The sequence below is a fragment of the Petaurus breviceps genome, unplaced genomic scaffold (genome assembly GCF_028583685.1).
Source record: "Petaurus breviceps papuanus isolate PSGF00001 unplaced genomic scaffold, PetGlider_PUasm1.0 138, whole genome shotgun sequence".
NCBI lineage: Eukaryota > Metazoa > Chordata > Mammalia > Diprotodontia > Petauridae > Petaurus > Petaurus breviceps.
Window position 1 is genome coordinate 10,895,429 of NW_027185694.1, and position 22,628 is coordinate 10,918,056.

The window sequence follows — 22,628 nt, forward strand, 5'->3', positions numbered from 1 at the left end:
TTTTGATGCCTGACCAAGCTCTAAGCTCTCCACAGCACCTGCATCAGCTGCCTGTTGGAACAAATTGTTCTCATCTGCCCATTAACTACTGGGAAAGTCTTCATATGCTTGGAGTAGATATCCCTCTAAGTCACTGATGGGTTTATCAGTTACCCTCAGCCTGGTTTAGCCTGTCTGCCACATGGTTTTACCAGGGTGTGGTCACTGCATGATACAGCTTCTTGGAGCCTCGGGTGAGAGTTGGGGGAAGATGGGCACCAGAAGTGGATGAGCAGGCTGGCATGGCAAGTGCTCCCACCAGAGGTGCTTGTCCTCCCTGAACACCCCATACACTAAGTTATCAAATATAGGATAAAACATTACCTTTTGATTAAGTTGTTGAAGTGAAAATTGGCCCTACTTTAGCCGTATATGCACCCGCCTTGAGTAAGAACTGTATATTTACAACAATATTAAATCTGTTTATCCTAAATCTAAACTTTTCATCAGAATTCCTAAGATTCCCAAACAGCTTGAGGCTTACCCCACCATATATACCTCTATGCTAGACAGGGAACAATGCATGGGGTGTGTTCCCAAGGGAGGGAAACTACTACAATAGCAAAGGAGGAAGAAATCTTTGGGATATAAATTTGCAAATAGTCTTGAGAATTGGGGTGGATGTGGGAGAGGGCAGCAAAATATAATGTATAATGGATTGAGTTCAGGACTTGAAGTCAGGAATATCTAGTTTGTAATTATGCTTTAGTCACTTAAATTCAATAATTATGTGACGCTGGACAAATCACGTAATGTCTGTGGGCCTGTTTCCTCATTTGCAAAGAAAAAAAAAGGCTAATATATCTATCTTCTTAGTGAGTATGAAGATAAAATGAAACAACTTACATAATGTACTTTTCAAAAATATATAAATGTTATATAAATGTCATATATTATTCGTAATGCTGTGCTTTGCTAGTTCAAAACAGACAAGTTTTTACTATTTACAATGTCAGCTATCATTTAGCTACCAAGGAAAACTGTTTCCCTTTTTTTTTTTTTTTACTTTCTTTTTAAGCTCTTCATTGCAGCATGTTTACTTACCTTTAGAAACTGTGTGCCTTTGCTACATTTGTTTTTTTTCTTTCTAACCCTTATTGGGCCTTTTCTGTATTGGCATTTTTTAGTAACCCTGATCACTGGCTAACAAATGAATTTTGACTTTCTATGAACATTGGGTTTTCCTCATGCAAAGACACTAGATCAAGAGATACTTCACCATTTTTTTGTGTCCTGGACCCCTTGGGCATTCTGGTGAAACCTCCTGACCTCTCCTCAGAATCATGCTTTTAAATGCACAAAATAAAATACACAGGATTTTGAAAGAAACCAATTATATTTAAATACAGTTATCTTTGAACAACAAATAGTATTTTGATATCAGGTTAAGAACCCCTGAACTACACCATGTATATATGGCATTTTTTTTTTCATTACACTTTCACTGTTTGAGACAGAGTAACACACATAAAAAATCTTAGAAACAAGATCATTGGTATCAAATGAAGAAGGAACTGTCAATTTTTGTTCTGGAAAAAAATTAAAACGAATATTGAAATTAACTTGAAATATTACACATTAGAAATTCAGGCACTTGGCTTTTATGTCTCCTGAGAAGATATACATATGGACATTGTGCAATACAGAATTTTCCCAACCAAAATCAAACTTTGATTCACATAGTTCATTTGGAACACCAAAATTAGCGCACAATATATACACAAAATATTTTTTAAAAATAAATTATATCCTTATGATTGGCTGTTGCTTTTAAGTTTAATTCAGTTCAAGAAAACATTCATACTCCAAAGTTCTTCCAATATCTTTGACACCACTGAAATCCATAGAGAAAAAAAATTCTTATTTTTGGTCCCTGAGCTCTTTGAATTTGCTCCTTCCATCTGCATCTACCACAAAGCCTGACTCCACATCCAACAATCTATCTTCAACCCAAACACATATAAAAAATAATTTGACATCATGGAAAGATATGCAAACATACATACATACAAATATATATTTACTTCATTATTCAAATCTTTTTGAAAGAGGATGAGATCATTTTTAGATTATACTCATGAGTAGGAAAGATTACTACCTCCTTTCCTTCTCCAAATATACATTTTATTTAACTCCAACCTCATAGTTTGATTCCAAAGTATTTCTAACAATGCATTCCATAGAAAACTAGTAGCCAGTGAAGGAAAGACAATTCATAATGTGGCTTCTCCATGTTTGTTTGTTTCTGAAATATAAAGGACATTCTAAACATTTTTGCTATTTTCGCTTTTTTCTTACAGCAAACATATTCAGTATTCCATCGGATATAAAGCTTTATGTCTTAAATGCTCCTCTAAACACTGGACTGCAAAAGAGTCAACATCAATATCAAATTTGTTGGCGAAGAAATGGGGCTGTTGTAGCATCCAATTTAAGTCTCCTACCCCAAATACACATACAGAACGGACATGAATCCCACTACATGGTGGATATGGAGCTCCCTTGAAAATGTCTCCTTCCAAATATTGCCACTTCACAAACCTAGCAACTGCGTGCATGTCAGAAATATCATACTTATTACTGGAAGAAAGTGCACCTGGAACTTCAGGGATTCTTTGAATTGTGGCCCACAAATATTCATCTGGGCTGTATGTATCTTTAGCCCACTCAATTAATTTCAGGATCTTCCCATTGGTTAGGACATATTCTACATAGCTCCTACTAACAACAAAATAGGCACTGCCTGAAAAAATGGGTGTTTCAATCGGAGGAAGTGACTTATCTTTTCCTGTGTTTTTTAGCTTGCCATCGATGACTTCATAATGCTTTTTCCACCTCACTTCTTTATGGGATGGCATTTTCTCAGTTTCTAAGCTGTTTCCATTCATTAAAGACTTTAGCTTCCTTATCATTTCCAGATTGGTTTTAATCGGGAAATCCATACCACAAAGATTTATCAAATACTTCCATTTTGAACTCTGTCTGTAGAGATCTCTCATGCAGTTGAGGTCTGCTTGGACCCTACTCCATGATGCATACACGACCTCCTCCAGTTGACTAGCAATGAAGACATTATTGAAACAAGATGTGATGCCCTTCACTGCTGCTAAAAAGGATTCAGGAGACTTTTTGTCAACATGAATGCAATAATAATTCTGAGGTGTGTAGATGATTCTTAGGAGCCTATCAAGCATTTCAATTTTGTGATAAACCACTATTGAATAGGCAATGGGAAATTCTGCCTCCTCTTTGCTAAGGGGTTCCATGATATATTTGCGGGTCTTAATGAAAGTGGTACAGTCTTTGGTCATATTAATGTAATCATCATTTGTCCACCGAGGGAGATGTCTAAATTTCACTGTTAGCATAGTAAGCTTCACATTCTGGATTTCTTCTTTGTCACCTAGGACAACTTTGGTACAATTAATATTACTATATGGATTCTCTCTAGTCAACTCTAAATGTCTGTGATTTAAAAAGTGTGACTTTTCATGAATCCTTAAGACAGAGAAGCATATGATTAGGGTAAAAACGAGTAACAGAAAGAAGGGTTTGATCTGACAAGGACCGAGTTTCCTCCTCAGCAGCCTCCTCACCATTTCAAACCAAAAATTGAGGCCCTTGCTTCCTTTGAATGTAGTTTTCTTGTGCTTTTGTCACTATTAATTTATTTCTTTCATGGCCTGTGGAGTTGTCAGTATACATTTGTCAGAGGTGATAAATGGTCATCTTGAAATAGCTGTAGAAAAACTCTAAAAAAAAAAAGATACATTAATTTTATTGTTACTAATTGTTTTTTATTTACTTTTTAATTTTGCATTTGATTTAATTTTTGTTTTATTGTTTATTATTGTGTAAATCTGTTCTCTGATCCCGTTCTCCTGCATGTACTAAAACTGCACATTAGCAATAGTCATCTGAAAGGCTTCAAGTCAACAGGCCCTAACAACACACCACCAGAAAGCTATCATAAGTCCAGGGCAGGGTGGGGCTTTCTCAGTGATAGTCAACAAGTGTCTGCAGCAGTAGCTCTGGAGGAGGATTCAGAATGGGTCTCAGAGGCAGCAGCATGCTTCTGTGTTCCTGCTCTAGGAATCTGAGTCTCTGTTTATCAAACTAACAGAGTTTGAGATTTAGTTCCAGTGAAAAGAAGCCTACACTGCTAGGGGAGCCCAGGAATTACTTATTTCCAGTGGTCTTTAAGAATAGGGCTCCCAGAAAGGTCCTACATTAGTTAAGAGTCTGAAAAAAAAAAAAACTAGACCAAAATGAAACGAGTTTGGTCATGCTACTGCATTCAACTCCACTACTGATGACCATAGGGAAAAATAACATACAGAAATTGCAAGGCAAGGAATTAACTTTATTCCTATGATGGGCCCTCAGAGACCATTAGAATCCTATAGAAAGTTAATAACTTTATACCTATTTTATCATTTACACAGAACCCTTTTCAGTACCCCTAAATTTTGGAAGCCCAACACACTTTGTGTTTTAAAAGAATTTTTTTTTAATTTCAGAATTGAGTTTTCTACAATAACTACCAGATACATATCTAAGTGAGTATCCAAATGTTCGTTTTTTTTAATTCATTTTTTTGCTTTTTGGAGGGTAATTGGGGTTAAGTGACTTGCCCAAGGTCACATGGCTAGTTTTTGTGTTAAGTGTCTAAGGCAGGATTGGAACTCAGGTCCTCCTGACTCCAGGACCAGTGCTCTATTCACTGCGCCATCTAGCCGCCCCTAAAATTTGAAAGAACACTTACCCCCACTAAACTCATGGGGTTATTGTGAGGATCAAATGAAATAAATACACATAAAATACTTTGTAGATTGGGTTTTTTTTTGCTTTTTGGAGTTCTTTTTTTTTTTTTAAGCATTGTTGTCACTGATCATATGAACCCCAGATATCTGAGATCCTTAATTAACTATAGTATAACATCAGGTTCAACAATAGAATTCTAAGTGGCTGCTGTATGATGGGGCAGCTGGTTGTCAATTTTGGGTTCTGAATGTTATTTTTAAGTACAAAACAACATGGTTGTATAAAGGAAATCAGCTTAATTTCTCTTGCAAAACAAAAGTTAATTGGCTATTTGAGCAGTAAAGTAGTGAGGTCTTTGAGAAATTAAGTGGACTCTGAAAAGGTACCTGTATTTCACATTCTTCTGTGAGGGAGTTTTCATCATAACCTTCCATTCCAGTGGAAGCCAGGTCCATCGAACTCTGTGATGCCAACTGCAGTTGACATGAAGATCCAAAGATTCTTTCTTGCAATCAGGTTTCTTAAGCATGCTGGGCAGCAAGCAACGGCAATGTCACCATCAGGTTTTCTGAAACAAAGACCTGTAAGTTTGTAAGACAAAACAATATATAGGGGCACGTAGGCATATGGAAGGGCTTTTTAACCTCTATCGTCTTGGTAAAGAGTGCAAGGTACCTTCTTTCTGGGGGGAACTACAAGGTGCCTCAGAAAGAATTCTGGGTCTGAAGACACAGAACCGAGGGTGGGGGGCCGCTGTATGATCTTACCTGCTTTGGACCTCCTTTTAGTCACGTATAAGTTGAGGGGGCTCAATTGTAAGATCTCCAACATCCCTTCCAACTCTAAATCTATGGCAGCCAAGTGGCAGAGCACATTCAGCTCTGGATGTGGAGGCAGAAAGTAAGAATTTGAATGCTACCTCTCACTCTTAGAAGACTTGACAATGAACAAATCATCTGAGTCAGCCCTCTCTCAGCTTCATTTTCTCACCTATGAAATGGGGATAATAATAGTGCCTTATGTCATGGGATTTTCTGGTGATCAATTGAGGTAATATGTGTAAAGTGTTTTGTAAATTTTTAAGGGCTATTTAAATTCTGGCCATTTAATATATTATAAAATTGTTCTTTCTTGCCTTTGCTAATTTTCCAGCTGTTCCTAATTCTTATTGTGTATTGTTTATACACAGGGCAGTTAGGTGTTGCAATGCATAAAGCCAGGCCTAGAATCAGAAAGTCTCATTTTCCTGAATTCAAATCAGGCCTCAGCTATGTGACTTTAGGTAAGTCATTTAACCCTGCTTGCCTCAGTTTCTTCATCTGTAAAATGAGCAAGAGAAGAAAATAAAAAACCATTCCAGTATCTTTGCCAAAAAAAAAACAAAAACCCAACGCCAAACCAAAATGGAGTCACAAAGAGCTGGACATGACTGAAAAATGACTGATCAACAACAACAAATGTATATACATACTTTAAGTAAAGTAAACCAAAAAAAAAATGGCTAAATTTTAAGTTATTTTACTTTCTTGTAATAAAAAGCTCTGGAGCGGTGGCTAGTGCAGTGAATAGAGCACCGGCCCTGGAGTCAGGAGGACCTCAGTTCAAATCTGGCCTCAGACACAACACCAAAATTAGCCGTGTGACCTTGGGCAAGTCACTTAACCCCAACTGCCCTACCTTCCCCCCACCAAAAAAAAAAAAAAAAAGCCTGGACCAGAAGGCAGGTTATCTGACCCATTTGCTTCCAACTTGGTGAGCCTGTTTCCTTATCTTAAAGATGAAGGCATTAGATTAATTTGTCCTCTCCAGTACTAACACTCTATAGGGGAGAAAACACTTCAGCAATGTAACAACTAAGGAAATTTAAAAGTCCTAATAGCTACCCAGAAAAACCACTTCAGAAATTATGTTGTTGATAAGATTTAACTCATTTATTAAATAATCACACCTATTAAGTAGTAAGTTTGGGGATACAAAGGCAAGAGTGAAAAAAAAGTCCCTACCCTCAAAGACCTTATGTTCAGTGAAATAATTCAATATGAATAAAGATTAATCTATTAAAAAGTAGAACATGGGGGCGACCAGGTGGTGCAGTGAGTAAGAGCACCAGCCCCAGCATTGGGAGACCTGGGATTGGTTCTGGCTTCAGATACTTAACACCCACACAAAAAACCTGGCCATGTTACCTTGGGCAAGTTACTTAACCCCAATTGCTTAGAGGTGGCCAGGTGGCACAGTGAGCGCCAGCCCCAGAGTCAGGAGACCTGGGATCGGTTCCAGCCTTAGATACTTAACACCCACACAAAAATAACTGGCTGTGTAACCTTGAGCAAGTTACTTAACCCCAGTTGCTTTGTTAAAAAAAAAAAAGTAGAAAATGATGGAAAAGAGGAAGGGAAGAAGAGAGGGGACGGGGAAGATAGGGAAGAGAGCGTTCATTAAGCACCTATATACCAGGTACTGTACTAAGTGCTTTACAAATATTTTCAAATATCAAAACAGCCCTGTGAGGTAGTTGTTATTACTACACCCCCCCCCATTTTATAGTTAAGGAAACTGAGGCATGCAGAGGTTAAATAACTTGTTCAGGACCACACTGCTACTAACTGTCTGAGGCTAGATTTGAACTCAAGTCTTACTGATTCCACACCAGAGCTCTATCCACTGAGCCACCTGATTAGGGACAAAGGACACATCCAAAATAAAATGTTCTAATAATATTTAATGAGGGAAAGTTCACTGTCAGCCTGGGGAGAGGTACAAGAAATCCTACATAGAGTTTAACACCTGGTGCTAAAGGAAGATAAAGATTCTGAAAGGTGATCAAATGAAGTGTATTGCAAGCACAGAAGCTCTCGTGTGTGAATGCACAGAGTTGGGGGTGGGGGGAGGGGAGTCCAGCTTTAAACAACCTCAGCATCAGGTAGACATTCAGATGGACATATCCCATGAGGGCGACTGGAGATGTGAGACTGGAGATCAGTAAGGAGATGATAACTGGTGGGAGCCATATACATGGAGTTGGTCACTGAACTAACTGTTTAGGAGCACACGAGACCACCTAGGGAGGAAGAATAATGCAGGCCTAGGTGAGAACTACGAGCAGCATCCATTCTTTTTTTAATTATTCTATTTATTATTCAGTATTAAAGTCATTAAATACATTATGCTTTGTTTTTTGGGGGGAAGGGAGGAAAGCGAGGCAATTGGGGGTTAAGTGACTTGCCCAAGGTCACACAGCTAGTAAGTAGCAAGTATCTGAAGCCAAATTTGAACTCAGGTCCTCCTGACTCCAAGGTTGGTGCTCTATTCATTGCTGCCTAGCTGCCGCCAATAGCATCCATTTTTAGGGGGCAGGAGACAGAAGCAATTCAGCAAAAGGGACTGAAAAGACGTAATCAGACAGGCAGGAGGATCAGGAGAGAAGACTCACATAAATCATGTAAGGAGAAAATTATGTAAGAGAAAGGAGTATTCAAAGTGAGGGGATGAAAGGTCAAGGGAGAAGAGAGATAGAGAGGCCACTGATTACCTGTAATAACAGATAATATTTCACACTATGCTTTAACCCTTATCTTACAACTCCCCAGAAAGGTTAAAGTCATATCCCCGTTTTACAAACCATAGCCCCAAAGATTTGCAGTTAGAGGGAACCCTAGAGGTCATGTAGTCCAAGGCCTTTATTTTTACACATAAGAAAACTGAGTCCCAGGGTGACCAAGTGACTTGCCCTTGAGCACACAGGTAGCTAAAGAAACTTGCTCAGAGTTGTCAAATGGCTTGTCTTTGGGGACAGAGCTAATTAGTGTGAGAGGTAACATTTGTGTGCTTGTCTGTAGACTCCAAGTTCTGTGCCTTTTCCACTACAATAGCATGCTTCCTTGCCAAATTAATAATTAAGTGGCCGCTGATGACCTCTGAGACAGCTATTTCTTTTTTTTAAATGTTATTTATTTATTTTTAGTTTTTAACATTCATTTCCACAAGATTTTGAGTTACAAATTTTCTCCCAATCTTTCCCCTACCCCAATACAGCGAGCCTAATGAATACCCCTTCCCCCAATCTGTTCTCTTTTATGTCCTCCCCATCACACCCCCTAACTTTCTAGTAAGGCAAGATGGATTTCTATACCCCAGTGCCTGTATATCTTATTTCCCAGTTGCATGTAAAAAAAAAACAAGTTTTTTTAAACATTTGTTTTTAAAACTTTGATTTCCAGATTCTTTCTCTTCTTCCTTCCTCACCCACTCCCACTGGGAAGACATGCAATTCAATATGGTTGTAACATATGTAGTTACACAAAACGTTTCCATAGTAGTTATATTGTGAAAGACTAAGTATATTGCCCTCCATCCTATTCCACCCTCCACTTATTCTATTTTCTACTTTGACCCTGTCCCTTTTCAAAAGTGTTTGCTTCTGACTACCCTCTCCCCCAATCTACCCTCCCTTCTATCATCCCCCCCTCTTATCCCCTTCCCCCCTGCTTTCCTGTAGGGTAAGATACCCAATTGAGTGTGGATATTATTCTCTCCTTAAGCTAAATCCAATGTGAATAAGGTTGACCCATTCCTTTTACCTTCCTGCTTTTCCCCTCCACTGTGATAGTTTTCTCTTGCCTATTTTATATGAGATAATTTATCCTATTCTATCTCTCCCTTTCTCCTTCTCCCAATAAATTCCTCTCTCACCTCTTCATTTTATTTTTTAGATATCATCCCTTCTTATTTAACTCATCCTGTGCCCTCTGTCTATGTATACATGTACACACATATACACACTCATATACATATTTATATACACATACACCCTCCTATATCTATCTATCTATCTATCTATCTATCTATCTATCTATCTATCTATATTCCCTTCAACTAACCTCATACTGAGAAAAAGTTTCATGATTTACAATTCCCATTTTCCCATACACAAATGTAAATAGTTCAACTTTAATTAAGTTCCTTATGATTTCTTTTTCCTGTTTACCTTCTCATGATTCTCTTGCTTCTTGTATTTGAAAGTCAAATTTTCTTTTCAGCTCTTCATCAAGAATGCTTGAGAGTTCTCTGTTTCACTAAATGACCAAAATTCCCCTGCAGCATTATATTTGGTTTTGCTGGGTAGGTGATTCTTGGTTTTAATCCTAGCTCCTTTGACCTATGGAATATCATATTCCAAGTCCTTTGATCCCTTAATGTAGAAGCTGCTAGATCTTGTGTTATCCTGATTTGTGTTTCCACGGTACTCAAACTGTTTCATTCTGACTGCTTGTAATATTTTCTCCTTGACTTGGGAACTCTGGAATTGCTATGATATTCCAAAGAGTTTTCTTTTTGGGATCTTTTTCAAAAGGTGATTGGTGAATTCTTTCAATTTCTATTTTGCCCTCTGGTTCTAGAACATCAGGGCAATTTTCTTTGAGAATTTCTTGAAGTTTTTGATCATGGCTTTCAGGTAGTCGAATAATTTTTAAATTATCTCTCCTGGATCTATTTTCAAGGTCAGTGGTTTTTCCAATGAGATATTTCACATTGCCTTCTATTTTTTCATTTGTTTGGATATGTTTTATAGTAACTTGATTTCTCATAAAGTCATTAGCTTCCATTTGCTCCAATCTAATTTTGAAGGAATTATTCTCTTCAGTGAGCTTTTGAAATTCCTTTTCCATCTGGCCAATTCAGTTTTTAAGACATTCTTCTCCTCACTGGCTTTTTGGGCCTCTTCTGCCATTTGAGTTAGTCTATTTTTTAAGGTGTTATTTTCTTCAGTATTCTTTGGGGTCCCCTTTAGCAGGTTGTTGACTCTCTTTTCATGATTTTCTTGCATCATTCTCATTTCTCTTCCCAATTTTTCCTCCACTTCTCTTTCTTGATTTTCAAAATCCTTCTTGAGCTCCTCCATGGTCTGCAACCAATTCATATTTTTCTTGGAAGCTTTTGATGCAAGAGTTTTGACTTTGTTTTCTTCTTCTGGTTCCATGTTTTGATCCTTTTTGTCCCCCCAAAACGATTATGTGGTCTGATTCTGTTTCCTCTGCTTACTCATCTTGCCTGCCAATTACTTGACTTTTGAGCTCTTTGCCAGAGTAGAACTCTGCTTCCAGAGTGGAGAGAGCTGTGTCCCAAATTGCTGGGGTTTTCACAGTTGTCAAAGGATCTGAGGAGGGCTCTCTGCAGCCACCACAAGCTCCGGAACACTGGCCACACACCCCAGGACCACTACCCCAGACTGTAACCCAGATCCAAGCAGGTCAAAGCAAAAGCGATTACCCTCTGAATGGTCGCTTGGTCCCCCAGGAGCTCTGGAGGCAGCCACACAACAGAATTCCCACTAATCTTTTACTTTCTCTTTGGCATTTATGGGTTGAGAAGTCTGGAAACCACCACAGCTGTTGGTGATTCACTCTCCTGGAGTCTGCTCTGGCCAGTCTGAGATGCTGGTTGTGCCTCCCTAAGTCTGGTGTGGCTCACGCGGGACTGTGCTTGGCTCCCAACAAGGTGTGAGAGACCCTTCCCGTCAGCCTGTCAGGCTGCCTTCAGTGGGAGATTTGTTTCTGTCACTTTGTGTGTTCTGTAGCTCTAAAATGTGTTTAGATTCATTTTTTTACCAGTACTGGAGGTGGTTGGAGCAGGAGCTGAAGCAAATTCCTGCTTTTACTCCACTATCTTGGCTCAGCCCCTGAAACAGCTATTTCAATAAAATGCTGGATTTACTTTCAGCAGGTATTTAGAATGTGTTTGAAAAGTGCCAATGTTACACTCAGTTTTTGGTATGAAAAGAAGAGGAAGTTTTGGGTACAGATGCAATATTATTGTCATTTGATTTTGTGATTATTTATTCCCACCAAAAAAAAAAACTGACCCAAAAGATAGATTTTTTTTAATATTAAGTGAATTAAATTAAAATGAATAAAAATTAATTTTGTTTTGAGAATTTGGCAAGCAATGTCATATACATAAAAAGGAGGAAAATGGATCCAAACATAATTTTTAAATCTACATCAGGAATCTTCTGTAATAAAAACAGATGAAAGGAAGATGCTTACTATCCTAAATTGTTACCTTTGAAAAAATATTAGATGGAATAGGATTCTCAAATATGCACTATATATTAGGGACAGGGGTAGTGATAAGGTTAGGGGCTGAAATATTCTTTCATTGGCGTACTAGGGTAAGGATATTCCCTCTACAAATGCAAGCGAGCATTTTCTAGGCGATTCACTTGTTAGAAGGTTGCTGAGAGCACTGAGCCCCTAGTTAAGTGATTTGACTAGGGTCATGCAAAGTTTGTAACATGAGATTTGAATGTGTCATTGTTATACTTCAAAGAAACATGAGTATTTTTTTTTTTACATTCAAACACAAGGTTGTGTGGTGGTACCCAGGGGCTCATTGTGATATGATGGTGAGAGGATACAAGAACATTGGATTTAGCATCAGAGGCCCAGTAAGTAGCAGACCCTGGTTCAAATAAGGGGCCTGCTACTTACTGCTGGGAAGTGTCACTGTGCATCTCAGATCCTCTTTCCTCATCCTTAAATTAAGGGAATTTGAACTGGTGATTGCTTAAGTTCCTTTTCAATTTTAGATCTTATGATTCAATAAAACTTTCATTTCTCATCCTTCTTCTCAGTCTAGTCCTTCTTAAAAATCCCCAAGAAAAAAACTGCTGAAATATTTAGGGGGTAGGGGATGTGTCTGTGTGTCTGTGTGTGTGGTACTTGTACACATGCATATGTGTTAAAGGCAAGTAGTAATTCAAAACCAAAACCTACTGGGAAACTATTTAAACAAACTTCTATGTTTGAAATGAAAGTAAGCCAAGTGAAAAGTTATGTTTCATTCATGCAACTGGGACCAGAAATGAAAAACATTGAACAGGCAATGTTTTCTCAAGTATCGTGACTCCTAAATATATGAAAGCATTCTTACAAGCAAAATTTTCCTACCAGTTGAAAAAAAAATAGAAAGAAAAAGTAGACTATTATACAGAGAAAAGGAATTCTAACCAATGTTAGCAATACACATAAGGAGCAAATGTATTAAAAAATAGTGTTTTGTTTTGTCAAGACCTGTGATTTCATCAGCAGAAGGAATAGCCCTCTGATTTACACTTCATCTTTAATTTATAATGTTAGACAGTTTTCTGGGGGCAACAAGAAAAGAGGTTAATCCAAGGCCAGCCCTTTATCCACTATACCATACTGCCTCTTATAGAAGAACAGATTAAGGCAGTGGGAAAATGTGAATATGCCATGCTATTTTACCACTATTCCTGGTCACTGACATTTATACAATGATTTAAGGTTTGCAGAGTGATTTAGTATGTAAGGATGTACTCCGCTGAGAGTGCATTTACAACAGAAGGGAGAGGTTGCTCCAGACGAGCAGATCATTTTATTCTGATAAAGGATGAAAAACTGGCAGTAGCTCACTTGCCTGTCCAGGAAAACAGTTCAGCAAGCCATAGAGACGACAGACTTGTCCCCAGAGCACAGACTCTCTCTGCAGCTTTTCCCCACCCATTTATTTGAAGGGACCAATGGGAGAGCATCTAAAGAACCTGGAGAGCCCAGAACCCGAGAACTGCAAATTGGGTGGGTAGTTGTTGCCTACTTATGGTCTATCCTGCAGAGGTGAAGATGCGGGAATTACACTGGAAAAGTCACTATAAACTAGGATGAGGTGTCTCACCAAATGGACTCAGGCTTGTTCCAAGAAGAACTGCCGGAAGGAGAATCTGATGCCTAAAGGGCACCAGCTTGCATAATGGCAATCCTATTGACTTCCTTGTTGCCTGGGAGAGGAGGCCTGAAGGACTACAGTCCTATGGCAAGGGTTTTTCTCAAAAGCATAGCAGTGCCCACATTGAGAATGATGGTCAAACCTGAAGCCAGAGGTAGTAGAGTGCACAGTTGCCCAGTGAAGTCAGTGTAAGTCCAGGACTCAAAGAGGAGCTTAGCATTTAACAAGATGTTATATAACCCACAGACTAGAAGAAAGGAAGGGCAAAGTTTTGGGGGAGCCAATCAGGCATACAAACCTCAAAGTCATAATTTTGTCTCTTCTCACTTGGGCTCATTCATAAAAGTCTGAGACCTTTTCCTCTGGGACATCTTTCTTTGCTTAAATATTACTTTGTCTTTATAGATAGTGTTAATCACAAGCCCTTGTTAGTCTGGGTATAACTATTAGAAATAAAGTTTTGAGGAGACAATTGAGAAGAGACCATTTCAGAAAAGTGAAATAGAACACTGAAGTGATCTGCCAGAGTACTAACTCTTGCTGGGGGGGCTTGAAGAATAGAAAATGAATGAGGCGATAGAAGAAAGGAACATTTAAGCCAGAAAACCCACCTATGCAGGGAGTCAGTAGCTGGGGTAGGGGTCAAACAAGAGTGATAACATGATAGCTACACACAACATTATTTCATCTGATCCTCATGTTCTCTCTGTGAGACAGTATCATCACTTTCCAGATAATGAAACTGAAATGACTTGTCAACAGTTACAGGGCTATAATCAGTGAAGATTCAAATCTCGGTAGTTTCCTGTGTTCCAATTCAGTGTCCATTCCACAAACAACAATATCCAGGACTTCATGCCCAAAAAAGTAACATTAAATAAAAAAAGATTTCATGTGGACTATAGGAAAAATGTAAACAACCCAAGGTCAGTGTAACCGGAACCTTTGTTTGCTCAACCTCAGTTTCACCAAAGAAGGAAAATGTATGAAGAAAAAGGGGGAAGGAGGAAAAAAGAAAGGATGGGTTTGGTTAATGGAGTGCATAATTGAACAATGAGAAGTGTTGGAAAATTCTCAAACATCCAGAAAAACAGGGTCTTAAACAAAGACCATTATTAGCTTACCAAAGGTCACAGAGGCAGAATTTGAGTTGGAAAGGACACTAGCAGCCATGTAGTCCAACTCAAACATAAAAAGAATACCCACTATCACACTCTTGCCAAGTGTTCATTCGACCTCTACCTAATGACCTCCAAACGAGGAACCCACAACCTCTCAAAGCAGCCCATCCCACTTTTGACCTTCTTAAGCTGTTAGGAAGTTGTTCATTTTTTTCCTGAAATCTAACCTAAATTTAACACTTTTGCAATTCCCATTCATTGCTCAACTTGGCCCTCTGGGGCCAAAGGGAAAGGAGTCTAAATTTCTTGTCCATGTGACAGCCCTTAAAATACCAGAAGATAACTATCATGCCCCTATCCCTACTCCAGTCTTCTTTTCTCCAGGCTAAACAAGCCCAGTTATTTCAACCAATCCTCCTGTGTAAGTCAATAAGCATTTATTGTATTTGAGGCACCTGGCTAAGCACAAAAGAAAGGCAAAAATACCATCCCTGACCTCAAGAAGTTAACATTCTAAAGGGAGAGAAAAGTGCAAACAGCTATGTATATACAAAGTAGATAGACACTATATGAGATATAGATCAAAACCTCACTAAGACTTTTGAGATACTCTGGTCACACACACACACACGCATGCACGCACACGCGTGCGCATATACCCTGTAAGTGGAAAGTAATCTCAGATGAAAATCACTAGAAGATGGAGGACAGGAAAGGCTTTTTGTAGTAGGCGGAATCTGAGGTGAATCTTAAAGGACGTCAGAAAAACCAAAAGGCAGATGTGAGGAGGCACAGCATTCCAGGCAGAATTGGGAAATGAAGCAAAATGCAAAGGACAGTGAATAGGCCAATGTAACTGGATTGTAAAATATATGAGGGGGAATAAAGTCTAAGAGGAATAGGAAAGCTTTAAATAACAGAGTATATATGTTTGAGCAATTTGGAGTTTTTGAGTGGGAAGGTGACATAGTTCGGAAAATCACTCTGACAACTAAGGAGAAGAGGAAGTACAGTGAGGAGCCTCTTGGGGCAGGGAGACAACCAGAAGGATGTAAAAATTCAGGCATGAGGTGATAAGGGCCTATAGCAGACTAGTGGCTGTATCAATGCAGTGAGCCCAGAACCAAACACAATATTCCAAATGAAGTCTGATAAGGGCAGGATAGAGCGGGACTGTAACCTCTCCATTCCCGGAAGCCACGCCCCGTCTTCATGGAATCCAAGGTCACATTAGCATTTATGGCTACCATACTACATACTACCATACACAGAGCCTATGATCCAAAAAAACCCTACGACACCAGATTCATTTAGAGTTGCCTCTTCCATCTTGCGTTGCTGGGTTTTATTTACATTTATCACTACTGAATTTCATCCACTTAAGGGCTGGTCTGGACCGATACCTCCAAAGGGGAGGGATATCCTATATAACTGGAGGTAAGGAATATGTTCTGGGTAGGGACTAGAAGGTCAGCCACACAGTGAGTCTATTGAAGCAAAGGAAGAAGATTAAATGTGTCCAGGATGTGTCCAGGAAGAACCCAAGGAACACAGTACAGAACATAGTTACTAAGAGCATACTCATTTTAACTTTAAATTAGGTTTCTTAAATATTTTAAAACCATATTTACTTTAAATATGTAATATAATAATGCATTAGTTTAGTTCTATACAGTGGGAGATTGTCCAAATGTTAAAATACAGTACTAATATAGCCTGGAGAATTAGAGAGCCAGCCTTGGTGTCAGCTTCAAGTTCCATTTTTGATACACATGCTGAATACATCTGTCTGAGGTAAGCAAGTCACTTAGCCTACTACAAGCCTAGGCAAGTCTGTAAGACTGTTAAGTTGCAGAAAATCTGCGCTGACAGAAACATTCTCTACACAAATGAAATAAATTTTCAGCAACAACAACAAATGAAGATCTAGACTCAAAGAATTTAAGAACCTGGAGATCATCTTAGTCCAGAGATTGGAAAACTATTGCCCAAGGGTCAAATCTGTACCTCCACCATAGTTTGCTGATCCCCGATCTAGTCCAATCTTCCTATTTTATTGATGAAGGAATTGAGGCTTACAGGTTAAGTGACTGAGTTCAAGATCACACAGTTATACAATGGTACAGTCAGGTTTTGGCACATGACTTATGAAAGGTTGCCAAATTCTGAACTAGACATAATTCTAATCTCATTCAAAAGCTGTCAGCAAGTAATTTTAGCCTCTATCCAGGAAAAGCATCCTTTGGGAAGACCAGCTTTGGGAGGGATGTATATAAAGCAGTGAGGGATGAACAACAAGAATTACCTGCTAAAATCAGGTGGTGATAAGTGAACTTAGTTGTGGCAATCAGCAGTAAGACAGATGTGGTAGCCAGATGGCTCTCCCAGCCATGGATTTCAACTTGTATTTCAAGCAACTCAGGGTTTTTGAAATTAACATTTCAGAATCAACACCAAATTATTTTTAATATGGTATCAAACCCCTAGCACAGATTCCCTTCCTTGATAGCGTCTCTTCCTATCATAAATAAAATGCCCCTCTATCACAAATTCAGTTTTACTGAGGCTCAGATCATGTCAGATAGTTCATCTTTCACAGAAAATGTAAAAGATGAAGGACAAAGTAAAATGATAAGAAAACTATGGATCTTAGCATGTAGTGTATCTTCCTGTCATTTTGATAAGGAGGACCAATTCCTAGTTCCCATTTGCACAAAGTCAATCACCAAATCCTCTTGATGACAGTCTCACCCTTACTCTATACAACCTGATGATTAAAGATATATATGTGTATATATATAAAATATATATGCATGCATATGTGTATATCTATATATGTATGTATATGTATATATAATACACATGTTTGTGTATACACACACACATATAGTAGACCCCTCCCCAAACCATTTTGAACCCCCAAGATCTGAGAAAGGTCTAAAACCTGGGCTGGCCAATCAGGAGAGACATTGTGGCCCACTCTGAGCTTAATCTACCATAACGCTCTGCATACTTTGGCACAACAGACATGCTCTGTTCTCTGAGGGAACTCAAAATGCCCCTTCCTGTGTCAACATTCAATCTTTTGTTAATGACTACTAAGGACAAGGCACCTTGACCAGACACTACTTTGAATAATGGGACTTTTCTCATCCTAAAGGTTTATGGACATATACTATGCTATGTCATGTTAATGGTAAAGGAAACACACATATCCTGGGATTGTAATTTTAATTGACACTTTGTCAATTGCTTTGTCTTATTGTATTTACACTCTATTCACTTAAATTCCCTTCTCATATCAGGGTTAACCACATAGAAGCTATAATTCTGGCTGACATAGGCATCCTGAGCCAGGAAGGGAAGGAGAGGTGAAAGGGAAGATATAAAAATCTTTGTCCATTCTTGAGTTCATTATCTCACAATGAGCTCCCATCTGTATCTCTATATGGATGCTCTGCAGGCTTTGAGAGAAATAAACACTCATATTCAGCCTAAATTTGTCTTTCTACAAATGAACTTAGGAATGGTTGACAATATATAAACACACACAGAATGTATGAGTGCACATACACATAAGCATTTTACCTTATTCTCATCTATAGGAACAACTACCCACGTTGTATTCCTACAGATGTCACCATACCCCCAGAATTCTGTGAGCTAAAAATGTATTCAGAGAAGATCTAAGTGTGGAAGAGAAGGAGAAGGGATTTATTAGTATTTATTCAGTGCCTGCTACGTGCCAGGCACTGTGCTAATGGTTTTACAAATATTATCTCATTTGATCCTCGCAAAAACCCTGTGAAGTAGGGGCTATTATTATCCCCGTGCAGTTGAGGAAATTGAAGTGGAGATTAAATGACTTGCCTAGGGTCACACAACTGGTAAGTGTCTGAGACCAAATTTGAACTCAGGTCTTCCTAAGATGGAAATTCATGAGAGCTGGGAAATTGATGAGTTGGAAGTCAAGATGATTCAAAGAGAGGATGTAAGTTGCTTTTATCATTATTATATCAATGAGATATATGATATTGGGAGGGCAAAAAAAGAAATGATTATTCAAGAAAAAATCATACTTTTAAGCCACAAAAGTCAACAAGAATGACATCCCTCCAGATGAAATCAAAGAACTATGTTTTAGTGAATGCTCATTAACAGAATTTTAGCATAGAAGGTGGAATCCTGAGGGTAGGGGCTTTCATGATGTGTAACCTTGAGAAAAATCACTTAATCTTTGTCTGTCTCAGTTTCCTCAATTGTAAAATGGGGAGTAATAACAGTACTTATCATGTTATGAGATAATATTTGTAAAATGCTTCACACAGTACCTAACACATAGTAGGCCCTTAATAAATGTTTATTCCCTTCTTCCCCTTTCCCTGCTTTTATGAAGACTCAAGTTATTCTTTTTTTTTTTTTTTTTGCTTTTTGGAGGGCAATTGGGGTTAAGTGACTTGCCCAAGGTCACATGGCTAGTTTTTATTTTTGTTAAGTGTCTGGGGCTGGATTTGAACTCAGGTCCTCCTGACTCCAGGGCCGGTGCTCTATTCACTGTGCCACCTAGCCACCCCCAGACTCGTAGTTATTCTTAAAAAAAAAATGCTCTACTGCAAAACAATTTCCCCAGTAACCTCATGAGGTATTTCAAGAAATCCCATCCCCATTTCAAAAATGAAGAAACTCATGTTTAGTGAATTTTACACTTACTCAAACATCTGAGTATCTACCTCTGATGGGCAAAGCATTGTAGCGGTACTTAAGGTGATAAAAAAAAAAGACTAGATAAAACATAATCCATGTTCACAGACAACACAAGGATCCAGATTACCATAATGATAACATATTAAGGACAGAAGAAAGGTAGAAAGTATTCATCTATAGTCAACTCTAAGTAAACATGTTCTAAATGAGGTAAAGAAAAGTTATAATACTTTAAAACTGTGCCTCTGTTTAGTAACTTCTACTCCTAAAGGATTCATGTGTATGAGAGAGCTACCTTAATTATGGCATACTTGGTCGGAGGGGGATGGGGAATCGAGTGTCTAAATTTTCCACAGTTTCAAAAATCTTGCATTTTACATGTAGAGAATATGATTGAGCCAGAATTTTCACGTGCTTGCCCAGGATCCTAAATAAAGGCATCAATCTGTAGAGAGACAGAATTAACCTGGAGTCTAAAGCCCAGTTAATGAATTTGATTATTCTTCTTCAAAGTTGATATTAGCCGAAGTTTAGTGTTTATCCACTAATATGAACAACTCAAATGACAATTCATAGCAATTTTCTTTAAACGTATTAAGTACATTTATTAACTTTTTTTGGTAATTCATCCTTTTCCTCTTTTTAAAAATGCCTTTAACGGTTGAAAATATCCTTCAGTGATGTTGCAGAAGTCATGGGCAAGAGAAAGGTGCAGGGAGGATGAAGCAAACAGGGCTGGTAGAAGGTAAAATAGCATCTGGAAGATGAGAAGAGGAGACCCTTATGGTGCCTGCTGATTGCTTTGACCTCCAGTCTGACTGCTTTCAGCACTGACGAGAGACACTCCCTCCTGTCCTAGCCCCCCAGTTTGGGGCATGATATCAGTCAGTGATGTAATTGCTGGGAGATCAGTTGGAGGTATCAGAGTGAACACAGCCAGGGAGGTCACTGAAGAAAGGGTAGTAGCATCCTGCCAACCTCCATTAGCTCATGTTTACATAGCCAGCTGTGTCAGGGGCAGGACCTGAACACAGTTCTTCCTTTTTCCAAGGTCAGTCATCTATCCACTGTGCCATGCTGCCTCCCAAGACTGGTACCCTGTGGACTGTACATCTGACTGTTTGCAAGTTCATCACTGTATCCCTCTCTCTGGCTGATAACACAATGAATGAAGGGTAGCCACCTGTGAATGCATGTTGGCTCCAATTTGGACCCCTTGGAAGAATCCCCATTGAGTGACTGCATGTTCATGAATGATCTCCAGAGTTTGACATGTTAAAAGAACTGGAAGAACCAGTTGAATTGGGAGTCGAGACTGAGTTAGCTTGGTCTCTATGGGCTGACACACTGGTAGCATAAATACTGGCTGTCTCTTGAAAGTTACCTATGTCCTTCTTGTACCAGATTCACATTTCCAAACCAGTTTGACACCTGTGAAACATTGTAATGCCACCTTTCTTGGTCAGCTAGCTCCTCTTTGGCTTCCTCACTGGGGTAAGGGTTGCTGAGATGGGAATAGAAACACTCATTCAGGATTTCTGTGGCTTGCTTGTTGAAATTCCATCTGGAATGCTAGCATCCAAAAACCGGGAGTGCAGGATCATGACCGCTTCATATGTGCTCTGCATGGGCTGCATTTGCAGTGGACGATGCTTTTTCAGTCTCCTTTGGTGAGATGGGCCTGCTCTGGCTTTATTCATAAAGCTGGTTCATCACATGGGAGGTGAACTCGTTAGCATGCCCGTTCACATTTCTTCAGTTTTGTGTGACAGATCTGTTGGATTTGTGAGAGATTGCCTCTGTAGTCGGAAAGCTCAACTGAGTTATCTGAGCCAGCTCTGCCAACAGCACGTTATCCGATCACATCAGCTGGGGGGCTGTTGGCTCTTCTTACTGAGCTCCTCAGATACTTAACACTGTTTTTCCTTTGATTTCTCACAACACATTAAACAAGGCAGGCTTCATTCTGTGGCAGTTTAATGCGTGTTTCTTGGACTGTTGCTTCTTCAAAACTTTGGTTCTGTGATGGTCATAATTGCTATAAAATGTCCCACTTTTTCCCTCCCTCCCCCTTGGTCCCTCCAGCCTCATCTTGCAAGTATTGAGACAGACTGGAGTGTCCTGCCACCCCTACCCCAGCATGCTTGCCTAGGGTTCTGAATAAAGGCATCAGTCCCTTAGAGAGACAGGGAATTAACCTGATGACTAAAGTTCAGTTGATGAATTTTGATTATTCTTCTTCAAAGGTGATATTAGCTGAAGTTTAGTGTTGATCCATTAAAGTAAACAACTGAAATGGCAACTCACAGTTGCTAAAAAACATAGTTGTTGGTACCATGGTATTTTTTCATCAAGTTTTATGGTAATTATCCCTGTTTTTAAAGTAAATGTGTACATGAAAATAGTACTTTTGAGAGAAAAAAAAGTTTGTGCAAAAACCATGTAAAATCTATTAAAAGGAACCCCAAGAAGTGAGTCACCATAGAATATATTTTATTTGGAAAAACAGAAGGGTCTCTTTCCCCCCTTAAACTGTTCTTCCCGTAATATGGCCCTTTTCTACCAGAAGCCATATTACAAATTTTTCCACCTATGATGGTTACTTAGATGACAGAAGTAGCAAAAAGGGACTCATAATTTAAGTAGATAACATTTGAGTTTCCCATAACTTTATTATTGGGGGTGGCTAGGTGGCACAGTGAATAGAGCACTGTCCCTGGAATCAGGAAGACTTGAGTTCAAATGCAACCTCAGACATTTGACACTTAACTAGTTATGTGACCTTGGGCAAGTCACTCAACCCCAATTGCCTTGCCTTCCCCCCTCCAAAAAAATTTTTATTTGGCAGCTAGGTTGCGCAGTGAATAGAGTACCAGCCCTGGAGTCAGAAGAACCTGAGTTCAAATCCAACCTCAGACACTTGAAACTTACTAGCTGTGTGACCTTGGGCAAGTCACTTAATCTTAATTGCCATGCTTTCCTTCCTCAAAAAAAATTCATCTTATTTTTAATTTATGGAATTCAAACAAACAATTTCATAACACAGCATAATAAAAAAGATGATAACACACGAAATGCAAATTTATTATGTATAACTTGCTATTCCTTTTAAATATATAATAAAGTTATCATGTAAATTTTTTTCCTTTTTCTTCTCTCCCCATTCCCTAGAGATGGTTACCATTAGACACAAATACATGTGTATGTGTGTGTATGTATACACACACACACACACATATATATACATATATATGT

General features: G+C 38.8%; 1 protein-coding gene and 1 pseudogene across 2 annotated transcripts in view; both read right to left on the reverse strand.

Annotated features, from left to right (window-relative positions):
* Window positions 1–1,356: 1,356 nt before the first annotated feature.
* Window positions 1,357–22,628, reverse strand: part of GCNT1 (glucosaminyl (N-acetyl) transferase 1) — a 36,286-nt gene continuing 15,014 nt past the window's right edge. Inside the window, exons 2-3 of one of the 2 annotated variants that reach the window (XM_069105677.1) lie at window positions 5,190–5,384; window positions 1,357–3,791 (exon numbers count right to left, since the gene is read on the reverse strand). In XM_069105677.1, coding sequence (XP_068961778.1) covers window positions 2,349–3,638 — 1,290 coding nt within the window. In that variant the 5' untranslated portion in view covers window positions 3,639–3,791; window positions 5,190–5,384 and the 3' untranslated portion in view covers window positions 1,357–2,348. The remainder of the gene's footprint in view (window positions 3,792–5,189; window positions 5,385–22,628) is intronic. The other variant, XM_069105673.1, reaches the window with a different exon arrangement.
* LOC138175252 (pre-B-cell leukemia transcription factor 1-like) lies at window positions 19,136–21,353 on the reverse strand (annotated as a pseudogene).